General features: G+C 35.6%; 1 protein-coding gene across 8 annotated transcripts in view; it reads left to right on the top strand.

The window, feature by feature from the left end:
• Positions 1 to 18505, top strand: part of COMMD10 (COMM domain containing 10) — a 172200-nt gene that overhangs the window by 118942 nt on the left and 34753 nt on the right. For 2 of the 8 annotated variants that reach the window (XM_027099644.1, XM_027099682.1), the window contains exon 6: positions 10898 to 10945. The exons of the other annotated variants lie outside the window; for them this stretch is intronic. In XM_027099644.1, the coding sequence (XP_026955445.1) occupies positions 10898 to 10945 (48 nt within the window). The remainder of the gene's footprint in view (positions 1 to 10897; positions 10946 to 18505) is intronic. 8 annotated transcript variants of the gene reach the window in all.

Below are 18505 nucleotides of genomic sequence, written 5' to 3'. Positions count from 1 at the left end.
CTCCATACTCTTAAAATGGTTTTGCTAGCTCTTAGAGCCTCTTAGATACTTTTAAAATAAGGTCAAGCTGATTCCACAGCCTATCGGTGGTATATATTAGTGCTATACTTTTGGCTAAATGTAATTGACATTAAATACAATAATTAATACAGTTAATAAACTTACTGCTTGTTCACCTGGAATTTTTGGTGTTGCAGTTTTTCATAATAGAGTTTTTTAATGTCAGCTAGTTTATTTTTGGCCAAACTATATTTTATTTCTTAAGTCCTTAGACACCAGAATATTTGGAAAATCATACACTCTCTGACAAATGAGGATTCTTGTATTTTATTGTTTTGAACTATTTTCTTCAAAGTCATTATTTCAGCAATGAAGGTATCAAAGTTTTCACTTCTGTAGGTGTTATTTCTTGGCAGTGAATACAAGAAATTCTCCAGTTCAGTTTAAAAGAGTAAAATTTGAAATTTGTGTTTTTGTTAATTAGGTTTTCCGTGAACACCTGGTTTTTGGCTGTCTTCTAACTATAGTGTAGTAGCCTTAAAAGTACTGAAATCATATCTAGGATTTTATATGTTGCAGAATGTAGTAGCTACAACTGCACTTTTCTAAGTTCATACATAGTATGGTTAGTATTTATCATAATTTTAAAATGTGACAAGTTTTTTTTTTTCCTGTAAGCAGTGCTTCTTGGACATCACTTCAGGCTGTGCCCTTAATTCCTGTCCATAGCATTATTTTATAAACATAAATGAGAGGATTAAAGGAAACATTTTAGAAACAAACATTTTAACTAGCATTTGAAAATTCAAGCAGTTTCATCAAATGTGGCTCCCGATAAGTTACTTCAATTTAATCAGAATTTTATCAGCTTGTTAAGGTCCACCTCAGATGGACCTCCAAATATTTTTTGAAGGCTTTCCATTCTTTTCTCTCTTCATTCTGTTTTCTTTTTGCCCTCCTAAGCTCTCCTTTCTCTTCCCATGTTTTTCTCCACTTATCTATCTTCCTATCCCGATGTTACCTCTTCCATTTCCTCCCCTATTTTTCTTCATTCACCTGTATTTAGTTCCTTTCTCACATTTATGTGCTTTATCCACTTGCCATTCTGTCTTCTCTTAACACAGTCTAAGAAAGGACACACCCTGGCTCATATAGTGATCTCCTGTTGTCTGCCTGTCCTTCCTGTGCTCATTTTTATGAAACAAAGTTGAAGGGAAATAAGAGTTTGGATGGGCAAAATAGAGGTTCATTTTTAAAAATATTTGTTATTAACTCCAGCAAATCTTGTGAGGATTGTTGATTAACTACGAGTGTATAAAATCTACTCTGATCTTAGTGTGAAAAGAGTTATGTTAGTATAGCATTCTTGGTTGAAAGCCATGATTCAAATTGAGTATACGTTTGTGATTGGCATTTAAAAACAAATTTTGCTATTCCCTTCTCTTTAATTAAAGAGACAACAGTGAAGAACATTGATCCCTTCAATAGAAGACATATTTATTAAAAATCAACTTTTTGATGCAATATGTTGCTATAGGATGCTAGAATTACTTTAAGCTTGAAGCAAAACCAAAACCCAAAACTTGGAAAGCTAAGTGCAAAGGCTTCAAAGCAGTTTAGGATCATCCAAATGGTTAGTCTAAATAATTGAAGACATTAAACAGATCCATATTTGTAAATGACAGAAATGATTACTGGTTTAAGTATTATTCAGTGGTACTTTATCAAAGCAGGGTCCCCTCACATTCCTGGTTCTGTGCTTTGCTGGACTCATTCTCTGGGAGTTTGCCCCATGTAATAAGTTGTGGTTGTCGTATTGTTGCCAGTAGAAACAGGTTTTTATGGCTTAAGTGGAGTTGATATTGTTTGGTTGAATATGAACTCCTAGGGAGCCTACACATTAAAAAAATTTTTGAAAACCAACTGTTAAAAAAATAACCAAAAAAAACCAACTGTTAGATTAATGTTGAAAAACACTACTAATCCTGTTACAGTGTAGTGGGTACTTACTTATGAGGTTCTCAGAGCAGAATCTTGAGGTTTCTTGAATAAAACTTAATGGGAATTTAAGCTGGTTTGTAACTATTAACAAATGTAACTTAGAAACATTTTCAAATTACTTTAAACTAGTCAAAAGTGGTCAGGACAATCATCAGAGATTTGAAAGTTGCTCAAGTTAGGTTCATTGAAAACTCCTGACTTTTAATCTATTAATCAGAAAAATGTTCTGTTCTTAATTGTCATGTGGTCCAGTAAATATGAGCAGTTTTCTATGTCACCAATGCTGTGAACAATCAGGCTGACGATTTCCTGATAATGTTCTATTATGGTGGTGGCAAGTAATTCTGGAAATAGTGTTTTAAGAAATGTCTTGCTCAGAAGCATCATTTCTTCCAGGAAGTAGCCTTTCATTTTGGTCTAGAAAGTTCAAGGATACGGCATCCTGTTGGAGCTCTGGGGTATTACTATTTTCAGACCTTGTTTGTGTGCAACATGAGCCATATTGATTTCCAGATAATATGAATTTATTCAAAACAGGAGATTGTAACATTCTAGGAGCAGATTGTTTTTAGTTTTATTAAATTTACTTTGATTACAACCAAGAAAATTGCTTTGAAACAACTAAGACATTATATTCTGACCCCATAGCTTTGCTGTCATTTAATCTTTTCCAAGGTTTCTACTGTTATCCTAACTCTTCTCAGTAGGAGATGATGGTATTGGTACAAATCAAGAGATGTAAGGTTTAACATCACTGCTGACTTAGCGAGAAATGCAAAATATGTTTAATCCATTTTTTAAAATAAATACAACCAAATGAACTTTGCTAAGTAATAATTTGACCATATAATAAAAAGCAGATTAAAGATAACTACTTATATGATGGGAATATTTTCTAAGATTACTTCAGCCTCAAATATTGCATACAATTTTTGTTCTTATAACATCTACAATTTAGAATAAAAGCATGGTGTGGTACTGGTTTTTTTCAAACTTTCTGAGATTGTGATAGAAATAAAGTAAAAATAAATCATGTGATTTTTATGACTGGAACATTAAATCTGTTTTTTAGTAATACTGCCAATTAAAGGGGGAAATGCTCAGATTTAACTGTTACTATTCTACCATGCAAAGGCTTCCCATTTTACAGACTGGGGAGTCTCTACATTAGCCTACAAAATCCTAAATGATATGGCCCCCTCCAGGTTTTCTCTCTGATCTTATTTTCTACCACTCTCTCTCCCTCACACAGTTCACTTCAGTCACACTAATCATCTTACTGTTCCTCGAACATTCCAGGGACTTTCTGCTTTAGAGTCTTTGTACTAGTTGTATCTCTACCTGCAGTGTTCTTCTCTCAGATGGCCGTGTAGCCTTTCCTCAGTGCTCACATGTCAGCTTCTTAGGCAGGCCTGCGTTTGTCATCCTATTCAAAAAGCCTTCACTCCCCACACTGCCCACAGCACCTGAACTAACTTACTCTGCTCTACTTTTTCATTTTCAATAGCATCTCTCACTTCCTAACAAACTATAAAATTTGCTCTTATTTTTAAAGAACATAATGTGTGAAATATTAACACAGAAGGGTGTTCAAAGGTAATGATGTATGTGTAATACAGAGAGGAAGTTCAGGAAATAATAATTACAGAATCACAAGACCTGAGGAAAGGTATTAGTCTTTGAATGGAAGGGCTGAGCAAGTATTAGGCAGAATGAATGAATATAAAATACTCCCATGTAAATGCATACTTTTGGCATTTCAGTCCCCTGACCATAAAGAAGGAAATCCTGAGATTCCAAAGAGGAAAAAAAAAAGTTACCAACGGAAAAACATGAAAACTGGTATTATACTTCTCATGGGTGACCCTGAATTCTAGGGCATAGTGTAAAAAATGTTAGGGTTCTGCAGGAGAATGATTTTGAAACTAGAAGTTTATATACCAAGCAAAACTGTGCTTGAAATGTGAAAGCAAACAAAGATAACTCAGACTTGAAAGAACTCTAAAAGTGCGTCTCCAATAAAATCATAATAGATGAAGAGGTGAGAGTTAAGAAACAGTGACTCTAACTCCAGAGTGTAATAGTATAGTGAAATACCCCAAAAATATAAGTGAGAGCTCAGCAGTTATCCAAGAAGGCAACTGATTCAAATTGGAACTCAAAATCTAACAAACAAGCAGCAGTCCTACAATTAGCAGTCAAAGGGAATTACAGCTTTTATAGTTCTGAACCCTGAAGACCCAGAAAGACTCCTCAAAGGAATTAAAAAGTATTCATTATCAACCTGTTCTCCGTTTAATCTGTTTTTAACTGATGAGCTTCTTCTTATTAGCCCACACTCTCTCTTCTTAATTGTATCAGTGTTCTTTGTTTAAAAAAAAGTAGATGAGTAGATTCTGGCACATTTCACAAATGGAAAAAACTGCAAAATATGTAGAAAAAGCACAGATCTGCAATTATAGAAATGATTGACTTCTGTGTCCTCTTACAAATAGTACCTTCAAGGTGGAAGTTCATAGGTAGGATGTAGACTGTTGGATAGACTGGGTGAGGGTTTTCCAGCAAAATGAAAAGTCTCAGACCCTCCGAGACTGCCCAGACCCGGACTCTTTTCTGAGTGACTGGTTAGGAGAGCTGTTGCTCTTCTTCCCCCAGCACTCCTGAGGCTCCACGTCAGCTGCTTCCTGTGCTCTGCCAACCATTTATACTTTAAAGGATCTCTTCATGAAAGGGACTCTGAGACCCTTTAAAAATCTGACCTTGGAGCCAAAATTATCCTATTGGGTATGTTTTTAGAACTCATACTGTTTTTTAGCTAGTTCATAACTCGATCTGTGTGTAAATTATTTACAGATGAATGCAGTTCCAGCCAAATTGCCTTATTTAAATATATCATTACGGACACTTCAATAGCTTCTGCATTTGAACACTGAATTTTACTTCATTTCAAATATATTTGCATAAGCAGTTTATATCATTCCTTACCATCCATTTTACAGTGTTAAAGTAATAATTTTACCCATCTTCAAAACCATATGCATTAGATTATTACTACCATGAGAATTTATATGTGAACTGTGGGTATTTTTTCCTCTTTATGTGACCTTCTCTTAATGATTATTACAAAATTGAAATTGTTTTCCTTTCAGCGCTATCTAGTACTTTTTTGTTTGTTTTCAAAGCGGGCAAGTCTTTTAAATGCCTGACTTGCAAGTGTCTGTTAGCTAGCAAAGCTGGCTAGTTGATTGGTATTGCTGTCCAGTGACATTCTCTTGTCTTTCCCTGTGAGTATTTCTGTGAGGAATTCATTATATTACTCTAATGCTGCTGAGAATTTCCCTACCTTCCTTTGTTATGTCTGCCTCCACTGTCACTTTGGCTTTCATAACAGATGTTAGTTCAGATCCCATTCTTCCCCACCACAATGCCTGTGAAAATTTTAGCCTCTTGCCACTTCCTTTCTCTCTGCCAGTAGAGACCCCGACCCTTCAGAAATGGTAACCTCACTGATTACAATCCTCCTCTTTTTGTTTATTAATTTCATCTCTTATTTTAATGCAAAACACTTCTCCAGTTACCACAGATTCTTCTAGAACCCTTAAAGCCCAAAATTCTTTGAAGTTTTGGTTGTCTGTGGGAATCCCTCAAATGGCTCCCCATCTGAAAACAATAGCCAAGATCTAACAGTGGCTTTATATAATTTGTCCCACTACTACCTCTCTTACTTAATCATCTACTAATCTCCCTCTTACTTACTTTGTTCCAGTCATACTGTCTCCTTGTTGTTTCTTGAAGATACCATGCACAGTTTCTCCTTAGGAACATTGTATTGCTGATTTTTCTGTCTGGAACGTTCTACTCCCAGATAGTCTCATGGTTTACCCTTTCACTTCTTGCACATCTTTACTCACATTTCACCTTATCCATGAGACCTTCCCTTTCCACCCTAAGAAATAACAGGGTACCATATTTCCAGCATATCCCATGCCGCACAGCTTCAGACAAGCTATCTGTTTTATTAGACAAATTATGTATTTTACTTATTTATTAATTGTCAGCCTCCACCAAAATGCAAACTTCCACAAGAGCAGGGAACTTTAGTTTTATAAACTGTTGAATTCTGAGCCCCTAGAATAGTGCCTGGCCTGTCATAAGCATTCAATAAGTATTTGTTGAATGAATGACTATTATAAATGCGACTGTGTTCAGTATTTTATATGGGTATACATTTTAGCTAGAGTTGACCGGTCTCTTTCATTATGCGCATGGAATTAAACAATCCGATTGCCTGGGTTCAAATGCCGTTTTTGTTACCTTGCACAAGTACTTAACTTCTCTGTGTCTCATCCTGTATCTCATAGGTTGCTTGAGGATTAAATGAATTAATATATGTAAAGCAATTTTAACAGTATATGGCACACATAGTATTCTGTAATTTGATGTCTACGGAAATGTTCAACATCATCAGATTTGCTTTAGTCGTTTCTTTCAGCTTACTGAGCATTGTTATTTTTGAATATTTATGCTAAGGTTCTTTTGAGGTGGAAAGTATAAGCCCCAACACCATGGGTTGAATTTTTTTCTAACTCATTTGTTTATCTTTTTTTAATCATGGTTTTGATACTTTAACATAAAAAATACTTTCTTTAGGACAGAGATATTTAACTTGTATGTGTACAGTATTATATATACCTACTTCTGGGCCCCCACTTGTAACATCTCAAAGCCCTCCGTTTCTGATCAGAGCTGCTTTTTTGGTTTAACCCAGTTTGGTTCAAACCAGTATGACAATGGATAAATCACAAAGGGCAGCTTAAGCTTACTTGCTGCTGGTAACAAAACAAATATGCAAATATAACCTGTACTTGGGAAATATAGTGTACAATCCTGACATGCTATGTAGTGTCAGAAACAGGGTTTCTGCCCTTCACAATGTGGCAGTGAAGTCTGTGGCTCTCCAGCTCCCATATACAATTCAGCTCAGTATGAAGTGGCTCTTTAGCGTGACACAGTTGTGTATCACTGCTTAAGATAACCTCTCTGCCTTGGAGGGAGTGTGAAGTAGTATCCTTCGTTCAGAAGTAGTTGTTTTTCTACATATCTCAAACAGTTCTTTAAATACAACTTGACTTTTCTTTTATGTTAAAAACATTTCATTTGTATCTTCATCTGTTAGTTTCTGGATTGTACGGCAGTAATTACTCCAGTGTTCATGTTCAACTGTTATTTCCCAGTTGGTTTCTTTGAAGCCTTTTAAGTTTTCAGTGACAGTTACATAGAAATTAAAATAAATAATATATTTGCTAATGATGATTTTAAAAGAATGAGGACATTTTAGCTATTACACTAAAATAATTTTTGCCCTTCTTCTTAGTCAGTAGGATTCTTTGGTTAGGAGAAAAATTTGCCCATGTTTAAGAAAATAATAAATTTGTCTTCAGACTAAAGCCACTAAAGTTAGTCTTTGGTCTCCATATGTTTTAAAGAAGTATAACATACACACAGTTAAATGAGTTATCACAAAATGAACACTCCTGTGTAACCACCAACCACTGGAGAAGGAAAGTGTTATCTGCATCCCTGGAAACCCTCTTACTGATTCCTAACCACTGCCCCTTTCCTGCTTCCCAAAGTTAACCACCCTCCCACCTATTCTAATATCATGAGTTAGTTTTGCCTTTTTAATAAACTTTGTATAAATTGAATTAGTCAGAATATACAGTTTTCTCTCTGGGTTTTTTTTTGCTCAACATCACATGGGTGCAATTCCTCCATGTTTTGTGTAGCAGTACTTTTGTTCCTGGCTGCATAGTATTCCATTGTATGACCATACCGCAGTGTGTTTAACCATTTTTCATATGGATAGAAATTTGAATTTGTACTATGATTGATGCACGTGCATCTCTGTTGAGCATATACTTAGGAATTGTTAGATCACAAGTTCAATTTTAGTAGATAATCAAGTTTCCCAAAGTCACTATACCAATTTGCTTACCATCAGCTGTGTATGAGACTTGTGGTTGCTACGCATCTTCTCCAAAACCCGGTATTGTCCTTGTTTTTAATTTCAGCCGTTCTGGTGAGTTTGTAGAGAGGCATCACAGTGAGCTTTTAGTTTGCATTTCCCTGATTATGAGGGAGTTGGGCGCTTTTTGACATGTGTGTTGCCTATGTAGATGCCCACTTACATGGAGAGCTTTTCAAGTCTCTTGTCCATTTATCTATCGAGCTGCCCGTTTTTCATATTTATTTGTAGATGTTCTAGATACCAGCCCTTTGTTGATTGTATATGTTGAAATTATTGTCTCTTACTCTGTGGCTTACTTTCTGTCTTAAGGCATTTTTTGAGGAAAAGAAATTTTTAATTTTAATATGATCTTATTTCTCTGATTGATTTCTCAATCTTTTCCTTCACGGTTTCTACTTTCTGTGCCATATTTAAGAAGTAATTACATTCTTATGTCATGAAATATTTTCCAGTGCTATTGTTGGAAAATTTTATTGTTTTACTCCAGCCTTCCTGTATTATATAGCCTATCAATAAAAATTTAGGTGTATGCACCCTTCTGTATACATATAATTTATTTATATGTATCATATGTGTACAGTATACTCATTTTTACATAAAACAAACAAAAAAAAGAAAATAATTAGATAAGTATGTAAGTAGATGAGTGTCCTTTTTCCACACCCCAGTATTATGATACACCCAGTATTGTGCATTTTCTGATTTATACACACTACATTTTATGTCAGCCTTTTTAGAATCAAATAATATTGTCAAGTAAATTACTTAAACTGTCAAGTAGGAAACTTAACTCATTGATATTCCAGTCAGAAAGCTTTTATTTGGAAATTTTCACTTGATATCAATTTGAGAAAATATGTTTTCTATAAGGCAGAAGTTATTCCCCCAATTTTCACATACTGTAATTTAGGAAATATCGTAGTCTCAAATTAGTTAGGCATGTGACTGTCAGCAGATACTTGATTTTTTCCAAAATGCATATTTAATCATTTTATTTCCCTACTTTAAATTCTCAAATTTAACAAACATCTCCTTACATTATATATTTGTCTGAAGATTTTCTTATTCTCATAAGATTTGCTCAGATAGAGAAAAGGCTTGAACTAATCATGAAAAGTTAAAGAAAACAAATTGCACAGTTTTCCTTTCTTTTTTAATAGCTGAACACAGACTTTTTAAAAAAATAATTGTTCTGGTTTTCAGTAAATAAGTTTGTGGTTTAAGATGGCTTTAGTCACTAAGCCCAGTAAATATCCTCCAACTCTTTCTCTCCCTCTCAGAAAGCTTCTTATATGCAGGATCAGCAGTCCCCAAATTAGACCATTTAAATGGTGTTTTGGAATAGGATCACATATTATCTGTTTTCTGCGAGAGTTGACATATTTTAAAAGAAATCTTCTCTCAGTTCAAAACAAACTCAGATTTACCTGTTTATCTGACCTTCTAATCTATTCATAGCTTGGACAACTTAATTTGGAATCTTTACCAAAAAAATAGAAAATAAAGGGTTATTTCTGACTCTAAAATTATTATCCTTTTAATGTTGGAGTATTCCTCTGTGTCAAAAATAAAATCTTACGAACTTTCCCCTTAACCTATATGTGAGGGTAAGGTCCAAAGAAAAACAATTTAAAGAATATCTTACTATTAATTAGGTTTCAAAACAATCAAGAATGAGATAGGTTTCCTGGAATTATTTAAGCATCCGGTTTCCCAATAACCTCCACTATGTAGCCATAGTTTTTAAAGGTGGTTACAAGGGACTTCCCTGGTAGTCCAGTAGTAGAGAATCCACCTTACAGCGCAAGGGACACGGGTTCAATCCCTGGTCAGGGAACTAAGATCCCACATGCCACGGGGTAACTAAGCCTGCGCGCCACAACTACTGAGCTCACACGCCTCAACTAGAGAGCCTGCATGCCGCCAACTACAAAGCCCACGTGCCTTGGAGCCTGCACACCACAACTAGAGAGAGAAAACCTGCACACCACAACTAGAGAGAAACTCGCATGCCGCAACGAAAGATGCCTCAGCAAAGATCCCGTGTGCTGCAACTAAGACCCGACACAGCCAAAATAAATAATAAATAAATCTTTTTTTAAAAAAAGGTGGTTACATAGTTACCAGAAAAATTGAATTCTGGTGAGGTGCAATTTTAATGCATTTGAGCTAAAGTAAAAAGTTTTAGGTTTGGGGCTTCCCTGGTGGCGCAGTGGTTGAGAGTCCGCCTGCCGATGCAGGGGACACGGGTTCGTGCCCCGGTCCGGGAATATCCCGCATGCCGCGGAGCGGCTGGTCCCATGAGCCATGGCCGCTGAGCCTGCGCGTCTGGAGCCTGTGCTCCGCAACGGGAGAGGCCACAACAGTGAGAGGCCCGCGTACAGCAAAAAAAGTTTTAGGTTTGGATATAGAGCGGACAACAAAGGCAAAAGTCTGATGTAGTTAAAATTTATTGTACTAAGGGCAACTTCTAGAGTATAATGCACTTTGTTAATATGTATACACAGACTGAAGGTTGGTAAATGTTGTATGTTAGCGTCGTAAGATCAGTAGTTGTTATTAAGATAGTCAGTGAGCTTACTAATTGCAAAATAGGTAAGCAATTACAAATTACTAAAATAAAATAAAGTCTGTTTGAAAAGCATTGTATTTTTAAAAATGTCCAAAAATGTAAACAACAGAGATTGGAAACATAAATTTTAAACTGAACCGCAATGCATCTAACCACTTCTAGGCCATGTAATCTATTTAAAGAGGGGTACCATGAAAGGCCACTACAAGAGATCCCCTGTAATAGCTGATGAAGCCTTCATTATCCCTGAGAGATTGCTTTTGTTCAAAAGATTATCATTTTTTTTTTTCCTTCAGATTGCTGAGTTCCAAACCAACACATTTTGGGGTACTGAAATCTGCCAGGTATAAACTGATCTGTCTTTGAATTCACCTGCACAGCTTTTCACCAGAATCTCATGCTTTTTGTCATGTGTTGCTTTTCTTGAATAAAGGATTAAAAACCTCAGTATTTTTCCCTATTCTCTGTACTACCATGTGCTCCCGTCAGAATATTCATTAAACAGTTATACCTCTGTGAGCTTGAATTCTCCTTAAATAAAAATTTAGAGTGCATATATAGACTTCAGTGTAGCTTTGGGGCAACACTGAAAGTTTCAATGATACAGATGAACTACAAGGCGACCCTGTGAGGAATAGTTAGAAAAAGTATAACGCGAAAGTTAGGTAAACTGGATGAGAAAGAATGGAAATTTTTACAACAAAGACTTGGGAAAGGTAAGGGAAGAAAGTAAACTGTGCCAGGTGTGCCAGATCCTAGTTACACATCAAAATAGCCTTTTGCAGTTTTGTTTTGTTGATGAAATTTTGCTTTGTTTGTTTTAATAGAGCTGCCGTGGCCTCAAGATTCACAGAATCTTTGGGAGTGGCTCTGAGGATAGAAAAATTTTATTAGAGGTCCCTGTTGGTTCTATTAGAGCCAAAGTTGAGAACTACTGTGGCATGGCTGTGCAGATCATCTTACTTTTTTTACTTTCCCACTGATCTTTTAAAACAACACTAAAATAAAAACTAACAATAGTACAATATCCATTATTACAATTTTATGCTGTGGTAAATTTCAGTAATGCTGTCTTTAGCAATTTTTATTGTTTTTAATGAAGGAATATTTAAACTAATTAGTTCACTTCAAAGCATGGTTACCAGTTATCTTCTTCCTTTAACGTCAAAATTTTTACCACATATTCTGTTTACCTTAGTATATTCAGGACTCCTGTGGTTAGGGCTGTTTCAAATATATGAATGATTACAAGAAAATATTTACTTTTTATTGAAAAATTCTTTACTTTTTGTTTCATGACAACAGGTAGGTTCCCAAACATTATTCCAGTGATTATTGTGCACTAGCATTGGTATCTTTCATCTGTCAGACATGTGGGTAAATCAGATGACCTGGCCATGGCAAACTGCTGAGTCTGAGATTCTGGCGTTCATTTGTCTTAATGTAGGGTTTTAATTCTAAACACATTTATCTAATGTAGGATTCTGAAGTTACTGTGATATAAATGAAAAGCAACTTTTATTTGTAATGGTAATAAAGTATTAAAATATTAGTAAATAAAAAATTGAGACTGTGAAATTGACTAGAGAATTTTGAAATGAGAAAAGATAGTTGAGGTCAGTATATCCCCTCTCCCTACTTCTACTATGGCCCTCCTCCTCCACTACATAAAGTTTGAATTCTAAAAGATTAAAAGATAATGCCAGCATGGCTGAGACGTTCTTTGGGTTTACATCAAGTAAACTATACTATTTTGTAATTTTAAAAAACAGTTTTCTCTTTCTGTAGTTAATTAAAATCTTAACGTGTATAATACAGTGCAGATTTTAAGCCGCCTTTAGATGACTTGTGCTTCTTATTATATTTGTTTCTTTGGGGATTCTTGGCTTGAGACCAGTTCCACATCTGATTTTATGAACCAGCAATAGACAATGGCAGTAAAGTAATAAATCAACATAATGATTCAATTAATTGTGCTTCACATAAGTCACTTAACAGTCATATTTGTTACTCAGTGGTATGTTTGTCACAAAGTTAATATCTGTTTCCACAGTTTTTAAGGATTGTATTGTTGCTGTTTTTTCAAATTTGATTTTATGAAGAATAATAATTTATATTCCCCCAAACTTCCAACTATTGTAGTTGATCCTTTTTACTCATGCCTTCTTTGGGGGGAAGAAAAGCAAATTCTTACTTTCAGACATCTAGTTTTCATTATCTTGCAGCTAATTGTTAATTATTCAGTTGCTGAGATAATTGGAAAAAATACATTTTATCTTTTAGTTTGTAAGGAATCCTTTGAACTTGAAACAGAAACTGAATCTTTTTGAGATTCACTAGATGGATTAGGTTTTCTTAATTAAGCATTGGATATCATAATAGTAACTTTTTATCCTTCAGGTATAAAAATAACTGATTTCCCATCCATAAGCAGTTTATATTAAATTGAAATGCTGAGGAGTTTTAAATTTTGTGTAGATCTCAGGAAAGTTAGCTGTTCTACAAGTTAGCAAGTAAGACTTTTGTGTACAATTATATGCACTAGATGGTAGACTGGTTAAAAAATTTAGAAAGTTGTCCCACCTGGTGTAAGATGGAGGCCTGCGCATACATGTTGATTTCTTGTCCCTCCTGAGACATCCCTAAAATAGAAGCGTAAAAGCACATAATAGATTGATGCAGCAAAGAAAATCAGAGAGACTCACTAGTACTTGTAAGTTTTCAAGAAATTACTGGGAGAAGGAAAGATGGGAGTGAGAAGACTGATGAAACAAGCTGTGAGGAGGTGAGAGGAAACTGATCGCCTATCTGAACCCGAAAGAGCCTCTGGACTGAGAATCTGCCAAGTATGAAGTAAGAGAGGAAGATGTAGAGCTGAAACAGGAGGATTAATTAAAGGTCTGTCCCTGAAAGCAGAACAGTTGGCTCCCCTATCCCACTTCTCCATCCCCAGGCCAGAAACCAGAGCCTCATCTCAGAAGAAAGGCAGTGAACCATATGGGAGGGAGTAAGGTTTCCGTTGTGCATCTTGGCACTCTACAAATAAGTCTACATTATTCTGGCCTTTGAAGGGTTGCAGCCTGACAGCTGGCTTCCTGCATGCTCACTACAGCGCTTGTCTAAAGTGAAGCTTGCCCATGTCCAAACATGCCAGTGTACACAGAGCTCTAGTGAATGCCACCAAGTAGACAGATGAAACCTATTTTCATTATTATGCTTGTCTATTGTTTCTGAAGCCCTCATGTTATTACAAATGCTTAAATTTCTGTTATGTTCTTATTATCATTTTGATTGTTCACTGAGTATTTGTCCCCTATTTGACAGATTTTTCATAAACGGAAGCAAATTCTGTTTTCAAGGGTAATTCATTTTGGTAGCCCAATCTTAGGACTCTACCAGAAACTGCTTTTTCCTCCCAAGGTGTTTTCATTTGCTAATGTATTAGTGGGATATGATTTAGGAACAATTAGTCTTTATTATTCATAATCTTAGTTTGAATTTAATCATAGCATAAGCTCACCCTGATATTTAATAATGTACACATATGCTAACTGCAAATTCAGATTTATTTAGCCTTTTGGGTTTTATCTTTTTTGCCTGTAAGAGATACAGAATGCTTTATTAAAGCAGTGAGAAATGTTATCTCATTAAGTGGAAGAGAAGAACATATTTCTTGTCTCTAAAACATTTAGTAATGTGAATTGAGTTGTAGTGTTCAGAAACATTGCAGGTAGACCCAACCTTAATTTTTCTCATTTCCTTACATTTTCATGGATGTGCGTATGGAACTATTTTTGTATTCATTCTCAGCTAAATAAATTAGTCCAAATATGCATGACTGAAATTACCTTCTATAAAAATTTCCAAAAGCATTTGAAAAATATCCCAAGGGTGGCAAATCCATAATATTTTACTTGATTTAAATGCTGGGCCTAGCTTCTGGATGGATATATGATCAGAAGAACAAATCTAAAATATAATGAAAGTTAACCATACTGTTGTAAAGTCCAAAATGATCTTGTATCACTGAATGAGACTGACCTTGGAGACTAGCGGAAACTTCAATTCATTTTGGAGTTATTGAGTATATGAAGAATATATTATACCTGTTCCTGAAGGTCAATAGCATGGACATGATTATGCTGAAGTATATTTTGGATATTGGTTTTAATCTATAAAAGACTTTCATATTTTGTACTTTGGGTTCTATAGAAATTACCATTCCCATGCATCCTTATGACAGTTGAGATCTGAAAAGTCTTAATTAATGGTCCCTGGTTTTGTGTTTCAAGAAGTCAAAGGATGGGCATTTTCCCGCCTCTGTCTCACTTTGACATTAGAGACAAGATACAAACAGGCTTTTTTAGATCTTGTAAAGACCCTTTATAGATATTTTAAATATACAGCTTCTTATTGTCTACTGAGTAGAAAGATCGAGTTCTTTTTTCTTCTATTTAATATTTTAAACTTCTGTATTAACCCGTTTCCAGATGCCTTGTGCTGTAGAAACATTTATTTATTTTCATCTGAAATTTATGAAAGGAATGTGCACAAGACGGCATTTTAGCAAAACAATGAAGACAAAACAGCTTTCGACACTTGGTCTGCGCTTAATGAGTTCATTGTAAATTGAAGGCTCATTTAGACCTTCAAAATTAACTTTCATGAGCATTCTTAGCAACAGGCCTGCCTGAAATCACGGTGCCAGTTTAAGACTTACATGTTCTTTTTTGTAAATACCAGTTCTTTTCAAAATTAGATAAACTTCTCAGGAAGAAAAATAGACATCAAACTTATTTACTGAACAAAATGAAAACTATTGTGGTTCAGGTCAGTTCTAATTGGAACATTGTAAGAGAGAGTTTGAATATTCTCATGTATGGACTGTTTTTACATAATGTAACTCCAATATAAAGCTTCTGTGGTCATCTGAACTTTGGGGGAAGTAATTTTCCAAGAATTAGTACTGAAACTTTCTGAGTTACAAAGTCATATACCTGATTTCATTATTTGGTTCCATTCCATATGGACATTCAAAACTATATATAACCATTTTTGTCTAATTAGTTTTAAAGAGCATTCAGAACCTCTAGGAACAGTGCAGTGGTGATGTTTACACACCAGTAAGGGTTTATCGATGTACAAGTGTGGGTATATGTGGAGAAAAGCAAATTCATATTAAATCTAAAGGTGCAGAAATTAGATCCTTTTTCCATTGTCAGGCATCTCTTTGTGTAAATGAATGAAAGGAATATTTTGAGGAATATTTTCTCTTACTGAATGTTTTTATTCTTTTCTAAAAATGTCTAGAGTTTTTTTAGTATATATGTATTTCTTCCTCCCTGACAGTCATTCTAAAATACTTTTGTACTTTATTTTAGATTGTTATTTCTTTTTAATATTATGCATCAGTGATGATATAAATTTAGTTTTACTAAATTTAATTTAGTAATTTAGTAAATTTAGTTTTATTCCTTTTGGACATCACGATTTCTTGTATTTTACATCTTCCTCATTGTTTCTTGTTTGTTTTACTAGAATTGATCATTTAGTAATTCTTTTAGATTATACCTGAAGGTGTTGAACTAGTCTGAGTCTTTTCCTGACTATGTCTATTTAATCTCTCACTTGTTTCTAATTGGGCTTGACAGAGTTCTACATATAAATAGTTTCACCTGGAATTTTGAAGACTGTGCTTTATTTATTTTTAAAATATTTATTTATTTATTTGGCTGTGCCGGGTCTTAGTCGTGGCATGCAGAATCTTCGTTGCCACGTGAGGGATCTTCAGTTGCAGCATCTTCAGTTGCGGCCTGCGGGGTCTTTTTAGTTGTGGCATGCTGGATCTAGTTCCCTGACCAGGGATCAAACCCAGGTCCCCTTCACTGGGAGTGTGGAGTCTTAACCACTGTGTGCTTTATTGGCTTCTGTTACCTGATTTTGCTAAAAAGAATTCTGATATATAATATGATTTTCATTCCTTTGTAAATAACCATTTTCTCCCTCCCTCCGTCTGTCCCCCTGCAGCCAAAGATTTTGAAATGTGTATCTGTAGAGTCCTGATATTACACTAAGATGTGATTAAGTGTCTGTTTTTAATTATTAGTGTTCTTCTGGTGCCTCTGCCCCTGAATCTATCTTCAGCCAAGAAGGAAATTTTCTTCTTTTATTTCTCTGATTACTTTTTCATCCAGTTCTTTCAGTTTTGTCATTCTATTAGGTAGCTACTGGAACTTGTAAATCTGCCTTCCATTTCTCTTTCTTTATGTTTTCCTAATTTTGCATTGGGTTATGGAGAGTCTCTTGTCCTTCTTGTCTAGCTCAATAATTTTTTCTTTAGCTGGTCCCTTTAAATTATCAGTCCATTTTTTTAGGCTTTGTTTTATCATTTTTTTATCAGGCATATTTTTAATTTTGTAGAACTCTTTTTCAAAATAGCCTGTTCTTTTGTTGTTGTTGTTGATGTACTATCTTTTCATTTCACTGAGAATGTCAATTATATTTAAAGTTTTCTTTTTCTTCTACTCTGCCTGAATGGTATTTCTTCCGTTTAAATTCAGTGGCTTTGTTGCTAATTTTTCTTCAAATGATTGGTGATTCTTGGTTATTAGTATGTATGGTTGAAAACATAGATGGAGGAGTTTTCATGGCTGGAAAGTATTTATTCCTCAGCCCAGGTGAGACTCCATCCCTCTTGGGGTAATAAGATTCTTATTATAGAAGCCTTCATCCAATGACTGCATGACAAAAGGAGGGAATACCGCTGGGCAGGGTGTTCCTTGTTGCAGGATTTTGTCCTCTGGGTTTGGGAGTCCTTTCCCATAAATTGCCTGCCATCTTGCTCTGTTTCTCTCATCCCCCTGTCCACTCCAGGACTCTCCATAGATATAAATCACATTTGAGAAAATAAACACCTGCTTTTGTTGACCATGAGCTTTATGTTTCTCTGGGCCTCTACAGTAGCTGCTTCTTTGCTTGTTTTAGATTCAGTTTTCTCATTTTATTATTATTTTTTTAATCAAATCTCTGATTTTTAGTTTATAGAACTTCCTCAGATTTTCTGGCCTGCAGTGTTATTCTTTCTTATTTTCCTGCACTGTTAATGTTTCTTCTTCTTTCTTTTTTTTTTTTTTGCGGTACGCGGGCCTCGCACTGTTGTGGCCTCTCCGTTGCGGAGCACAGGCTCCGGACGCGCAGGCTCAGCGACCATGGCTCATGGGCCCAGCTGCTCCGCAGCATGTGGGATCTTCCCGGACCGGGGCACAAACCCGTGTCCCCTGCATCGGCAGGCGGACTCTCAACCGCTGCGCCACTAGGGAAGCCCAATGTTTCTTCTTTTTTAAAAATGTATTTTTTGTGGAATTTGAAGGGAAGGGGAAGAGGTAAATGTGTCCTTATTTGCCATCATGATTCATTTTCTCTTAAAAGTATAGATTTCAGGGGCTTCCCTGGTGGTGCAGTGGTTGAGAGTCTGCCTGCCGATGCAGGGGACGCGGGTTCGTGCCCCGGTCCGGGAGGATCCCACATGCCGCGGAGCGGCTGCGCCCATAAGCCATGGCCGCTGAACCTGCGCGTCCGGAGCCTGTGCTCCGCAACGGGAGAGGCCACAACAGTGAGAGGCCCGCGTACTGCAAAAAAACAAAACAAACAAAAAAAAGTATAGATTTCAAAATTAAGAGAAACTGAAAAGATGATGAAACTATTTAATGGAGGTTTATCAACATTTTAAAAGAAGGAAAATGTGCTGAATGTTTATAGTATGTAATGAGTTTATAAAAGCTATTTATTTATCATTAACCTTCTTCATGAGTTCATTTTTCTCCCCCAAGAAAACACATTGAAGCTACTGACTTTGGAGCAATTTCTTGGGCAGTATTTATTGTTAGTCATCCTATTTAAGAAGA

This window comes from Aethalodelphis obliquidens, unplaced genomic scaffold (genome assembly GCF_003676395.1).
Source record: "Aethalodelphis obliquidens isolate GAN/ISIS:26980383/991018 unplaced genomic scaffold, ASM367639v1 scaffold4, whole genome shotgun sequence".
NCBI lineage: Eukaryota > Metazoa > Chordata > Mammalia > Artiodactyla > Delphinidae > Aethalodelphis > Aethalodelphis obliquidens.
Note: the sequence above shows the minus strand (reverse complement) of the source record. Positions and strands in the feature narration are given on the sequence as shown.